Source organism: Nesoenas mayeri, assembly GCF_963082525.1.
Source record: "Nesoenas mayeri genome assembly, chromosome: 3".
NCBI lineage: Eukaryota > Metazoa > Chordata > Aves > Columbiformes > Columbidae > Nesoenas > Nesoenas mayeri.
Window position 1 is genome coordinate 66,425,597 of NC_137544.1, and position 14,555 is coordinate 66,440,151.

The 14,555-nt window shown below is 38.3% G+C and overlaps 1 protein-coding gene across 1 annotated transcript in view; it reads left to right on the forward strand.

Annotated features, from left to right (window-relative positions):
• Positions 1 to 7,734: 7,734 nt before the first annotated feature.
• LOC308038658 (calmin-like) overlaps positions 7,735 to 14,555 on the forward strand; it is a gene marked incomplete at both ends in the record, with an annotated part of 62,728 nt that continues 55,907 nt past the window's right edge. Inside the window, one exon of the mRNA XM_080341435.1 lies at positions 7,735 to 7,798. Within this exon, the coding sequence (XP_080197561.1) occupies positions 7,735 to 7,798 (64 nt within the window). The remainder of the gene's footprint in view (positions 7,799 to 14,555) is intronic.

The following is a 14,555-nucleotide window of genomic DNA, read 5'->3' on the forward strand; positions in this document are numbered from 1 at the left end:
GCTGAGTATAAAATACCAATGAATAGGTATTAATCACTGTGGAACCCAAATACATTTGTGACTTTTTAAATGTTATTTTATTTTTACTTTAAGTAATTGTGGTATGTGCCAGCAATTATTTGGACTGATGCATTTAATACATGCACAAGAATCTCATCATGACTGTACACCTTGATGCAGTATTACTTTCTCTTTATTAAATATGAGAATCCTCAAAGGATTTTTTTTTGTTTATTTGTTTGTTTGTTTTTCGTTTGGGTTTTTTTTTGTACTTTGGGACCTTAAAAGCATCTTCTGCAAACTTCACTGGAGCTACAGTGAGTTAGACAGCCTGCCAGCAAGTACACTGCTCAAAGAAAGTAACACTTTGATTCTGGGTCAGGCAGAGCAGAGGTGCACAGGGAAGGAGGAACAGCACTCTGCCAGTATTTAAATGCATCTGGGGAGAAGGTAAGCGTGCCTGGCCCTGAGGAGGATCTCCTTGGGTAGGGAACTGAGCAAGGTGTGAATCCCTGGAGAACTTCCAAGACTAGTGCAGTGAGAGTGGTCACTGTGGGTCTACAGGGCTTCTGTGGATCGGGCCCCAAGAGATGTATGCATATATTCACCCTTTGGATGGACACTATGTTAACCCATCTCAGTTACACTTTGTTAAAGGAAGTCAGTTGTGACTTGCTTGTTTGTTTGTTTGTTCTTTTTTTGGTTTTATGTTGTTGTTTTTGTTTTTTCTTTTGCCATACTGGCTGTAGTTATTGGGAAAGAACATACCTCAAATATAAATAATTCCATACTTCCTTGTTACCATGGCTAGCGACAAAACTTGTTTCTCCTTAGAGGTCACAAAAATAAGAGCAGCAGTGTATCTCTGAAGCAACTGAACTTTTGCCTTTGTTTCACTCAAAGGCACAGGTTTCATGGGGAAAGCAGGAGTGTTTCTCTTTTCCATTCATATGTCAGCTGTATCTGCCCCTCACTCACAAACTATTCTTCAGCTAGGCTTTCTTGCTTGGGAGATGTGCAGAAATACCAAAGAACTGACGCCTACTTTCTTATCTCAAACTCTGTTTGACCCACCCTTTCCTGAGATGCTTTGGTGTTTTCTATTTTAGTGGTCTTTCATTTGTTTGTTTGTTTGTTTTTTTTCTCCTACAGATATGCTTCTGCAAGAGCCTTCTGCTATAGGTCATATTATGCCACAGAAATCCTAGGTGCCATATCAGTATTAAAACAGAAAAACCAGAATGGCTCTCCTACCATTAACCAGCTTACATATTATATCTGAACTTCACTCTGTCCTATTTGCCTGAGTATTGTGACCTCTGATCTTAATATTGGCCTGTCTGTGCGCAGATAGTAAGCTCTTTGAGGCAAGGATTATATCCTGTGTTTGTAGGAGGTAATGAGCTACTGATCTCAGTCTCCTGCTATTACCAGCATCTATATAAACTATAATATATTCCTGCAGAATTTCAATAGCAAGACTACTAAACTGTAGCATACATTGTATTTAACTTTTCATAGAAGAAAGATAGTGAATGACCTTTCTTTGAATATATCTAACAATGTGTGTTCTGCCATTAAAAACCAAACAAACAAACAAACAACAAATCTCTGCTTTCTGTTTTCTCCTAGAACACTTCACAATTTTTTTTGTTCAAATGGGATTACAGCTTTCAAAACAAGAATCAGAGCATCACACCACTTGATTTTTGCCCATCCCCCAAAACACAATAGAAAGTAGAAAAGAAAATGCTTATTTGCTGAAATGTAAATACATGCATAACATGTGCATGACTAGGGTGCTACAAATAATTTTTGAATACCAGAGTACAGTTATAGGTAAAGCATAGAAAAATTGTGTGCCATATATGCCAAAGATTTAAATGTCAGATGTGCAAATTACGTTAAATCTTCCAAATTATTAGTTACTGTTGCAGATCCTCAACCTTATGAAGAACTTTTGTTCAACTCCAAACAAAGTCGAAGCGTAACTAGAGGAACCAAAATAATTTGGAGCTCCAGAAATTATTTGAATTCTCTCTCTCATCCTTCCTGTGCTCCCCAACAAAGACAAATTTCAATACCTCAAAGTAACTACTGCACATCAAGTCAGTTTGGCATTGGATGGTCAGTGAGATCACCTTGTTTTAGTGTTCCTGTTTCAATGTGTTTGTCAATTGTTGTAATCTGTCTCTTCTTCCACTCTTTTCTATTCAAAAGCAATCCATGCAGTAGCAAAAGGAAGCAGAGAGTGAAGGTGTTAGGATTCAGCTATCAAAAACACCTTTCAGAGCCAGAATTTTTTTTCCATTATCTTATGCAGTGCACAGTTATGTCCCATTGGACTTGGGAAAGTTCCAGTATGCACCGACTTGTGGTACGTTGTGCTTAAGCAAACAACCACAGATGTGCAATTCAGCCATCTGTAACAATTATCAAAGGGACTCTTCTGCTGGCCTGGATTTTGGAAGACCATTGAGGAGGTACCATACTTTCTTCAAAGATAATATAAGAATCGTTTTGGATCATTCTACCCCACTACTTCATCCTAGCTCCTAATTTTAATATGTCCAGTAGGCATTACCTGTAGCTTGACAGATTTATTCCAATACATTTACAAATGGATTCTCAATGCACCAGCTACCAGTTTTCAGTATTCTGGGATTAATTTTTTAAGTTCTTCCATTTTTAATTTTGATTTCAGGTGATGCTGTTTCCATTTCTGCTGTGGCTTTGTCTATCAGAATTGTCTTCAGTAGAAAAATCAGTATAATACTAACTGAGGCAAATTAATCTCCACTTATCTTATTTTCTACTTTGTTTTTATTTATCTGGCTAATAAACATTTGCTTGCTGTCTTCCTAAGTCTAGCTCAGCTGGTCTTTCATCATGTCTCTCTTCATCCCTGTAGACAGCATACACCGTGGCAGAGCTCTTCTCATTCTTTTTTTTTCTACCCACTTATTTCTGAGTGATGACTTTTCCAGTTATGTCTGGAGCAGTTTTATTCTGCCCTGAATAGGTGTATGATTACTGGACCTTGGACTTAAGGAAATGCCCAGCCTGCTTCACACGGGAGATGCTGTGCTCTTCGGTCTAGTTGACTTCTGTAACTGATTTCCCTTTTGTTTATTTTTAAGCACTCTCTCTTTTGATCACCCTTTGAACTTCTTATGTGCTTTGGGTTATTCTTCTGATATTTTGGGCTACATCAATCACCTCCTTAGTCAGAGCTGTTTTATAAGATTAGCACTTTTTTTTTTTTTTTTTCCCCCACACTACTAACTAAAACCCAACCTAAAATAGCTGGTTCAGAGATTATTTGATGCTTAAAAATGCAGTTATGACCTTCAGAAAATTCTGGTTCCTACTTTCATGTGAATCATTTGTTCCTGACTGACATCAGGATCACTGCTGTCTGACAGAATTGCATCCGTTCCAGCAGCTTCTATCTCTCTGGCAGTACTTCCAATACATTTTATGTTTCAGAAGCAGAACCTGTGGATCAAAGTGGACCTCTAGCACTGCAGCAGAATGGCATGTTCAGAAATTCTTTCCTGGAAATGTCTGTTTGACTTAATCAGTTCTGTACCACTGTTTCCACCAGGGAAATCTCCCTCTTTATTAATATATAATGGCGCTCCAGCACTTGACCTTATTTCTGTCATTCCTGGGATTCTGTTCAGTTCATGTCCTATAGTTATTTTAGTTATTCCACTGTATTTCGTATATCTGTGTAACATTTGAAAATTACTTCTAGCTGCAGGAATTCCTTGAATTTATTACTCTGGTTTTTGTCCTCTCAAATATCTCTTTTTGATACGTCTCAGATTAGAAATGGTCCTTTCACAGCCTGCCACCTATTTCTTGCTTTTGTTAATAACTTTATTTGCTTATCTGTGTTTATCCTTGTTTTTCTGGAGTTTCTTTATCCATTACTGCTAAACTGGAGATTATAGAAGACTGAAATTCTGTTTTCAGGTACTACCATGCTTTACACCAGCAGCAATCTTTGCCAGGCTGCTATATGTGGCAGCAACCTGGTGTAGTGGGAATTTGTAATTTGTGCTAAGATGAAGGATAGTTAGAGATTTTTTTTCACCCTGGTTTTGGTCAGGTTTATCTTCAGCCATTGTTGTACATCTTATATGTTGTCTGCACCTAACAGAGGTCTCTCTGGTTTTCTGGAAATGCTATGCTGACAGGCCTGTCTGTTTTTCTTTAATATGTTTTATAAACTTTAATAAAAAAAGATAAAATACAACTTGGTCTTGCTAATGGTATTCTAGGTTTACCAATAAAAGGAAAGCATATTATTTTTTTAATTGCACATAATTCAAAGCAGTCCTTAGCACAATGAAGAAATGAGAATTACACTAGGGACCAGGAAAAGTTAACCTGTAGTTTATCTAGTGTTTTTCTTGTCTCTTCCGTAGAACTGACAGATTACTTTTCTGGCTTTTGAAAAGAGAAACAATAAAGTACAGTGGATTGTAAACTGCATATTACTATAGCTAATTGCTAGTTCATGCTTCCACTTTTTAATCTAAAAAAAGAGTACTGGGATATTAATGTAAGAAAATGGTGTCAGTGTAACTTTATCCACTAAATACAGATAAGTGGCAAATGTAATACCACCACCACCCCCCCCCATTTATATGCAAAACCATTCTGTTTCACTCTTGTGTATTAATTCCCTATAGGTTCTGACCAAAATATTAATAATTATTAATAATGAATAATCACTTGTTGCATGCTAAAACAGTGAATAGCTCATCTAGTCCTTCAGGTTTATTTCAGGCTAAGATTTATAATATTTAAGCTATATACTTTTCCTAAAACCTGTGCATTTTGAAAGCATCGGAATGTCTGAAGATACATCTTTGTGTCTGGCACTGAAATGAAAAAGTAATTTGATTTATTACAAATTATTTTGTTTAACAGCTATGAGAATATTTAATTAAGATTTCAGTGTTTACAAATATGAAAAATATAACCTTTCATTGGTAAAAAAAAAAAAAAAAAATCTTTTGTTACACTCTTTAACTATTTGTAGAAGTCAGGAAAAATTTCCCCTCTGCATTTCATGGAATAGCTGACTGTGCATGTAGGTTTTTTGCTCTATAGAGCTTTAGATGTTGGCTGAAGTCAGGTGAGAAGGGTGCATCAAGCTTTATTTTGTCTGTTTCACTGATGTCTTTGCTGTGCTCCAAGCTGCGGTTTTCTGCTTGTGGTAATGACAGTGCACACGAGAATCTTTCCTTACCACCTGTAGTAACTTAGTGTCTTCTTTAAATGAGTTAATTCCCCTGTTTGCAAAGAAGCTTTTGAATGAGGAGCTGTATTTAGAACTGCAGATTCTTCTTATGCAGCATATAATTTAATATCAGCTAGCTAAATTATTAATTTCAAGTCTGCCAGTTATCACTGCACAGTGACTCAGCCTGCTGTATGAGTAGCTTGAACCTGTATCTTCATTACAATTTCCCAGACATTTTTAACTTGGAGTTAGGTCAGCATCTTCCACAGCTCCTCTAATTCCGCTCATGTACAGCTGATTTACACCAGCTCTGTCACGGTGTGAGTGGGCTGGCATTCCGATATCGCTACTGCTGTTTGCCAAAAACCAGTCAGACGAGGCATTTTTAATACCCCTTATCTCTGCCCAATGATTAGTCTAGCAGCTTGCTATTAAAAGTTGCTGTACCTCACTTATATTACCACTCAAAATATTAGCAGTGCCACTGCTACACAAGCAAGGCTTCATTTAACCTACCTTGTTATGAATATTTCTGGTTTGAATGGAGTTAAACAAGCTGATGTTTCATTTAAATAGTGCCAAGGAAGCACATTTCACCAAACTGACATATGTGGACATGAGCAACAGAAAACCCGTCCCTCCTCTCCATCCACCAAGTTGTGCACCATTTGGTGTCAGCTGTGGAAGAGAGTCCTGGTTGCCAATGCGCTGTGTGGCAATTCAGTAACACCAGGGGACCATCAGCCCCAGTTGGTGCTGCAGCCAAGAGGTGTAATGGTGGCACCTGCTCATGCCAAGCTATCAGAAGGATGAGACCTCCGAGCTGCCAGGGCTCCTTTCCATGTTTGAGAGATGGTGACTGATATGCTCAGTCTCTGTGCACCACAAGAAGTGTGCAGGACAAACCTGGGAAGGAAGAAGGGGGGAGGGAAGGGACAAGGCATCTGCAGGAGGAAATGATATGAGCATCCAGATGTCTTGTGCAAAGTGTAGACATAAGCAAAAATAGCAGTAATGTGGAGTGGGTACCAGTGTGAGCCTGGCCACAGCATGCAGGAGCACAACCTATGCACATGGGTGAACTTCCCAGTCTGTTCTGCAACTTGCTCTGTCAGAAGTGCGATTCCCTCAGCTCCGCTCATTTAAAGCCAGCTTGGGTCTGCTGGCCTGATCAGTGCTTACCTATCTGAAATACAAAGCAAGCATTAAATAAAAACAGCAATAAGAGGGAAAGCAGGGAGTTCCGTGGATCAGGCAGTGTTTGAAGGGTCAGAAAGGGAGATGTTGAAACGTGATTTCCTCTGGCAGCCTTTACATGTTAACACAGCTCCTTTGGGACAGTTCAGTGTGCCTAAAGCTGTGCAGCCTAGAGGCTCATCTGCCTGATATTGGACGACTATGTTCTTCATCAGACCTTGATGCCAGGAAAAGAGGAAAATGCACACTACCAATAAAATCACTCATATATTGGGTATCAATACACTGCATACCATCTTGAATTTTGGATGCACCCAGCATGTGTAGTATGAATTTAATTAATCTTGGTGTCTTTATACTCAGTTCTTTCTTAAAAGGAAAACAGTGGCATATATAATGTGTACTTCTTCCTCAGAAGATGTTATTGATAACATTATCTGAAGAATCTAACTGTATTTTTTTTAGACCAGATTTATGGTCACATAGATGTTATGTGGAAGTTCTAGTTCTCAGCTTTTGATATTAAATGACCCAAAATACATCATCATCATATACTAGAAAAATGAATGTAAATACAAATTTATTTAATGATAAAGTAAATTAATCTCAGTAGTTCGTGTTAGAGCACAATAGTCCAGTGGAGTTAATTCTCTATCTTGATCAATGACTTACTATTACATGCTCCTTTCTAGCACGGTGAGATAGAATGAAAGTTGTACAGCTTTTAGATTTTGCAAGTGGTTTCATTTTTCCTCTTATGTGTAATATTATTTACATTAAAAATATACTGTATTACTTTTGATATGTATACCATTATTGTTATTTCTAAACCAACATCCACAACCATCCTTAGGAAAGCATTGATGTCTGGTGCATTGCCAATTGTTTTTAATGATTTGTTTTTGCAGCTTCATTCTGCTGATGATTGCCAAGCAAGCTTTCAGCATTAATAGTGTCTCTGGCTGAGCTGTACAGTATGCACAAAACATACCATACTTTACAGGTTAAAATAGCTATTAAGACGCAGACCTCTTAGTCCTGCAGGGCTCATAAAAGTTTCTTCTGAGCTTGGTACTTTCTTTCACAGGTGCTGAGGTTGCTCACCGGTGCTGTTCCGTGGCCCTGCAAGGGCTGGCGTGGGTTGGAGGCATCTGACTACCCCAACCATGCTGAAGGCTGAAAGCTAACAGGGAGCCCTACGAGATCCTCATCTTGCCGAGGTCAACGGCTTGGAGGCAAACTTCTGTCAGGGAAAGTGGACTCGCTGCAAAGAAATCATGGCCTCATCCCGACTATCAGCAAGATCGAGGGATATTGCCAATGTCATGCAACGACTTCAAGGTAAGAGACTCACTCAGGCTGGCACTCTCTGCCATCCATTCAATAAAAGGGAGTTCCTGGTTTTTACTGTAGTGCATGGTCAGGACAATATTTCTGCAGTTTAATAACTGTTCTAAACTTATCTATGGGAGCATGTTTGTAGTATATCTGGAGGGCTCTGATTATATGAGTCCTTTAGAGTATAGCATTAGTAGTGGTGTTTAAAAACAGCTGGTATGAATGTGGATCCATGGGGCAGGACAGTGAATTGAAGATTCAGACTTTGTTTTTGTTTCTCCCATGTGACCTGATTATCCATCATTTTTCTCATAGAAAAAAGAATAGAAATCGTATCGATCCTCTTCTCAGCTAAGAAGTCTAGAGGTAGATCTGCTCTAGTGATAAACTAGTATTTATTGGTTTAGGCAATACTTGCTGTCTCTAAAAAAGAACTGTAGCTCGTTGTATTGTTAAGCATTGAAGAATTCATAGGTCAATGAGCCAATTATTGGCATAGAAGTTAGTGACCTTTTAGATAACATGTCACAAGATGTCTTTCAGTATTCATTGAGTATTCATTATGTTTTTAAGTTCTTATAATAAAGCATTATTAAATAAATTGCCTTATTTTTTAGAAGTTATATGCCTAAATGCTGAAGCTAAAAGCTTGCATCGAGAATGTATGTTTTTGTTTAAATGATATTGACCAGAAAAAAATAATCAGTGCTGCTGTAGAATTCACTCCTGTTAACTTTTAAACTTGATCATAAATCTCTAACCTCTTACTTTCTTTGCACACCAGCTTCCACTGATTTCAACAAAGGTTTTTATGCACAGAACCCTTGCTGTTCCCTTCTGCACCTTCTAAATCTAGAAGCTTTCTCTTCCCATGGCTTTTCCATGTGGATTATTAATTATCAAACTGCAATGTGCTAACTTTCCAAACATCTGTAAAGCTGTTGCTGACGAAATGACCGTTCTGTTTATCTACACTTTGTTTTTTACACATAATTGTTTTTCATTTTAATGTATTTTCCTTTGTTGGAATCTGATACATGGTTCAGTCTGCTATATGTTTGTGTTTGTTTGGGTTTTTTAATTAAGCACAAAAAATTAAGTGACCTCTTAATTGAAGACATTTAGAAAAAAACATATGAACTAAATGCAAATTTGGCATTGCATGTTGGTTTGAAGGCATACCTATAACTGGATTCTTTGCTTCTCAGATGGAATCAGTTCACCTTGTTATTGCTGGCATCTGAGTTTTGCTGCAGAAGCACTACTTCAATAAATCACCTGTGCCAAGACTGGAATGCTTGGAGCCCACGGCTCTTTTTAGGCTGTAGTTCTGCATTATGGATGAGCAGGCAACAATCTGCACTGCGACTGCCTTGGCCCTTGTGAATTAAGGATGTTCTACCTTTCAGAAATCATAGTCAACCGAAACAGGAACAGATAAGGACATAGGAACACAGAGATGTTTCTTGGTGTGTTTGCATGGCAACCCAAGGTTGCTGTGGTTGGAGCTGGGTTTGTAGCTCAAGGTGAGAGTGGAACTGAGAGTATTCATGGTGTAACAGGAGTTGAGATGGTTTGAGGGATCCTTAGTCAGTGACAAGCAGCAGCTATGTTTTACAAAATACTTGCTTTTGTACCTGGCCAGAAGCTGAGGCAGGAAAGTTCTTCTTGTGTGACACCATCAGAGAGTGCTGCACTATCTCAGTGCTGGGAGCTCGTCGGGGCTTAGGGAGAGAGGTAAAGCGAGCTGTGCTCCTTCCTCCACATCATTGTCTCATATTTGTCTCACAGGTTTCCAGTAGAGTGTTTGTGGTGGGAGAGTATAGGAAACACCAGAAAAATGCCACTCTTCACTGGGATTCTCAATACCAGTTTTGAAATCTCTATATACTCCAAGTGAATGCAATAATTTCAGCTCTCCTAAAAGCTATCAGAGAGGAACAAAGTTGTTTCCAGACACTTCCCTTTGTTGATGATTATGACACTTGCAATACACAGTAAATATTACAGAGTTTTTGAATAAGATTGCATATCACTGCCTCATAAATCCACATGAGACAAACAGTGATAAAAATGTGCAGTGTGCTGGGTTGTGGGTTTGTATGCAAGTATATATACAACTTGTCTTACCCCATGGTGCCCAGGCAGAGGCTTACTGCAATATTGCTCTCTGCCTAGAAGAATGAAGGATCTACTCCTTTAGTCTGGGCCAGAGAGGTGAGTGTTGAGAATAAGATTTAGCATCTCTAACTTAATCATTCCACTCATCTCAATAAAAATTGAGACATAGGGCTATTCATTATATCTCAGTCTGCAGTCAAGGGAGAGAGACAAGCCTTTCCAAAAGGGATATGATCCTTTGTTACTTGAATTTCAATTAGCAAGGGTGTGTTTTTGAAGCAAAAAATCCTTCCTATTATATTTTAATTCTGGGAATTTTATAACCTGCATAATAGGCAAGGGTTGCAGAAAAGGGTAGCCTTACCAGTTTAAATGGGGGTAGAGGGCCTCTCTGAGGAAAGGTTAATTGTAATCAGGAAGGCAGATGCAAATCCACAGAAGCCATACTTGCCCTGCATTTCACTCTTTTGTCAGACACAGAACTTTAGCTGCATGTGACATCTTTCCACTGGCTTCTCCTTCCTGCTTATCCTTCCCTCAGTGTTGCCCTTCTTGGTGCTCAGGGGCTGCCAGATTTGTCCTGCCTTGGTCGGGCAAGTTGGGTTTTCAGGGGCAGAAGTGGTGGCATGACTGCTACAAAAGCTAATGCAGCCTAAGGCATTATTAATGCCTAAGGTGTTATTAATTTTCATAATGTGCCATCTTCTCATTGGCTGCAGAGAGAGAGACAAGAGAATACAGAGATGACACTTGATTTTTTTTTCACTGCTGAATTTAAGCATGAGGAACCTATCCTCATGGTACTACAGAATGATGACATCCTTTAATGTCATTATCTTTGCATAACATCTTCCTTGCTAGCACAGTTCAAGGTTTTCTACAGTACCTCACGGTTCACAGTTTACTTTTTCATATTATAAAAGCACTCATAACACCTGAGAACTGATGTACACCACCAATTTGACTTACATTCCTGGGATTTGGGATTACTCAGGGAATTGAATGCCGACTGGCACAAAAGCACTGCTCCTTTCGCTATAGGGAGTACAAGTTTCGCAAATGTTACGGCTGGTTGTACACTAAAGATTCTTATAGCATTTTTAGTAGCTACAAAAATCAAAGCAAAGAGTGCTGGAAAACAAGCTGGTAAAACCCTTATGTCTTTATAATCTGTACTATTATGAAATTAAGTCTTTTCCTTAAGTACTACACTCATATGGGCAAAGTGCAGTCAAGCTCATGTGGTTCTGAGAAAAAGTCAGTGTCCCATTCTTCTGGACCTAGTCACTCTTGTATGCTAACTTGCTCTTACTGGCTAGTAAGGTGATATCAGTCACTGTATCATACTGGTACTGGAGGCTTTTCTCATTCTGACTTCTCCTTGCCTCTTTTTTTCCTCCAATTTCTCATTTAGTATTTTGTGCTAGGTAGAGATTTTTCTGAGTGGGATTGTGTTCATTCTGACTCATGGTGGAGTCACCATCCCTGGAGGTGTTTAAAAGGCATTTAGATGTGGTTCTTAGGAACATGGTTTAGTGCTAGAGTTAGGTTAGGTTATAGTTGGACTTGATGATCCTAAGGGTCCCTTCCAACTGAAATTATTTTTATGATTCTATGATTATTGGGTGGCCCATTTAGTCACACAGGATGTTTTTGTCCTTATCTGTACTGGATCACAAAAATTCCGTCTGCACTTCAATACTAGCATATATGCCAACCCAGTTAATAAACTCTGGTATCACTGGTGTTTTGAAACTGTTACCAATTTTAGCCCTGTTCAGTAAAACCAGTTCTAGGGTGTACAAAGTAGATCAATTAAAAAAAAAAAAAAAAAAAATCTCCAGTCTTTATTAGCTTCTGGGTTGAAACATTCTTCTTTTAAGACTCTTAATCTGATTTTTGCGTGTGGGTATCTTCGGCTTTTGGAAACTCCCTGTAGAGAGATTTCATAGTGCAGGAAGAGCTATGGTGGGAAAGCAAGCAACATGGTAATTCATGAAGACCCACTATGATGAAGAGCAACCATAGTTCTAGTAATCTTCAAACACTCCTGAAAAGTTTCAATACACATAGGTCAAATTAGCTTAAAGTCCAGTCCTTGCTTTATGCAAAGTTACGTACAACTGAGTGTCATCTGAAATTTTAACGCCTTCCTTATATTAGCACTATTCACAGAAAGCCGTAGGTTTTTTTTTCCTGGATTGTCCTTTTTTTTTCTTCTTTTTTTTTTTTTTTTTTTTTTCCCCCTGTCCTCTTAAATTTTGGCTCTTCTTTTCCTTCCTTTTACATCCTAGCATTCTTTTTCATGCTATGCTAGCAGTAGTCGTTAATCAAACAGTAGGGTATTTTTCTATGTAGCTGATAGGCACTTTGTTAATATGTACCTTCATCAGTGTTTTCCTTTGTGTGTTGTTTTTTTTTTTTCTCTCTAAATCAACTGTGCCAAGAGCTGAGCCACATTTTAACATTAAACTAACCTGATTTAACAAATACCTAGTACTGAAAGCTACCTTGCTTCACTGCATGCGTATTCCCAACTTTCTTTCTGCCAGTGCTCTTACTCCTCTTGCCTTAGACCTGAACCCGCTGAAGATTGGTTTGTAGAGGCCAGGTGAATTCCTGGCAAGAAGGCCACTGGCAGGGTCTCCTCTTTTAGTGCCATTTACCATTTTATCATTTGCGAAATCAAACTGCAACCTCACATTTTTAAGTGCGAGCAACATTGAAAAGGTGTGCTTGATCAGGAGCGGCATGCTGCACACGTTACACAGTTGAGTTTTACCCCCACCTCACAAATACTGCCACAGTTAAGGTTTCCTTCTGTCCAGCTTGCTGGTGCATACTGGTTCCATGTAGTCCTGCTGCTGCTGCCTTTCTGTGCAGTCTTTCACTCTGAAATGTCCCAGCTCGATTCCTGCAGCTTTCCTGGATTTACAAGACTCTTGATTTACAAACGATGCAAATGTGAATTGTTAGTCTCTCAGGTGAGCAAATCTTGTAACTAAAGCAATTCTTTACATGGCAGCGTGTTAAGGGAAAAGAAGCTCTTTTGACTCTATTGACTCTGTAGACTATATGACCTGAAGGCTAAGGAAATCTAAATGATACCTTGGGAATCTAAACAGCATTGTAACCCATATGTTACTTAGCAGGAGCAATTCAAGCAGGATTTCAATCTATCTTAAATTTTCTCACACAGAAAAAAAAAAAAAAAAAAAGAAAAAAGTTACTGCTACTTCAAAACAAAATATTGAAATGTAAGACTTACGTGTGAAGATTAAGAAGTCTGGGAAAATGTCATAGCTGATAAGGAAATCATTAACGAGTGAAGAAGAAAGCAAAAAGAGATCAAGTGTTTTCATTCGCTATAACAAAAACATGTGAAAGGGTTGGGCTGCAGCCAGGGGTATTCAGGTTAAATATTAGTTAACATTGGATAAGGAAAGTTGCTAAGGAGAGCTCTAAAATCACTGTTCCTAGAAGTATTTAGTTCTAGTTTATGCATATGGAAACAAGTCATGCGAGAATCCACTTCAGGTCTCTTCTGACCCTGGTATCTGATAGTAATAATCTGACGTAATGCTGTTCTGAGCTACCTGCAGATATTGTAGAAACATACAGGAAAGAATAAAAAAACATTTAAATAGTAGCACACATTAATAAAGTAAGCACTGAATTCTAGCTATTATGTTGTCTTAGAATCTTTTGTAGTATATATAGCAATTAGTATCGGTGTGAAAAGAACCGTATTTTGTTGTTGTTTTTGTTTAGTGTTGTTTTAGTGGTGGTGGTGATTTTGGTTGTCACCTCACTGCAGTTAGCTTTCTTTTTGTGTCCTCCTCAATGAGAACACCGTCCTTGGGTACTCTGCAATGCAGCATTTCTTTTAGTGCCACATGGTCCTATTTTTTTGGTTTTTAGAGTTTTTCCTTTGTTAACAAATTCCAAGTTAGTGATTTAAAATAAGTTTTAATTTTTTTAAGTTAATATGATCTCATTGCTTATACTTTTCTACTGTTTATCTTCCCAAAATTTATAAGGTAATTTAAATCAACGTAGTCCTGCTTACTTTTTTGCTTTGCTTGCACTTTTGATGATCACAGGAGATTTCTTATAAGTTGGTAAACTAATCTGTGCTCCTTTTTCCACTTGGTTGATAGTCAACCAGAGTACAAAGCCCTAAAGATCACACAGGTGGTATAAATGAAAAGCATATGTTTGCACTTAAGTTGCTCTTTAAGAAAAATCAACATATTTTTTCAGTTTTCATCTGGGATAAAGTATATATTTAGGGCAGAAAATGGGTGACATGTTAGTGTCTCACACTGAGATTGCTATCATTCGGTTCTGGAGGAACACAGTTCAAAAGCTGAAATTCTTCTGATAGGCTACTATTAAAACACTGAGGATAGGATTAATTAAACAAAATGCAGGATGCAAATGAAAGTGGAGAATCCTCTTTGTCTCACTTTATAGGTAGTGGTTAAAAATGGTACTTCTGAAATATAGCGAACATGCAAAATATGTCAGGCAAATTGTGTTTTATATGAACCTGTCTTCACCAGCTCCATTCTGCTCAGTCTAGTTTGGCAAGTTCACATGTAGGCATCCACACTGCAGCTGTTTAACGTTGGTTGTG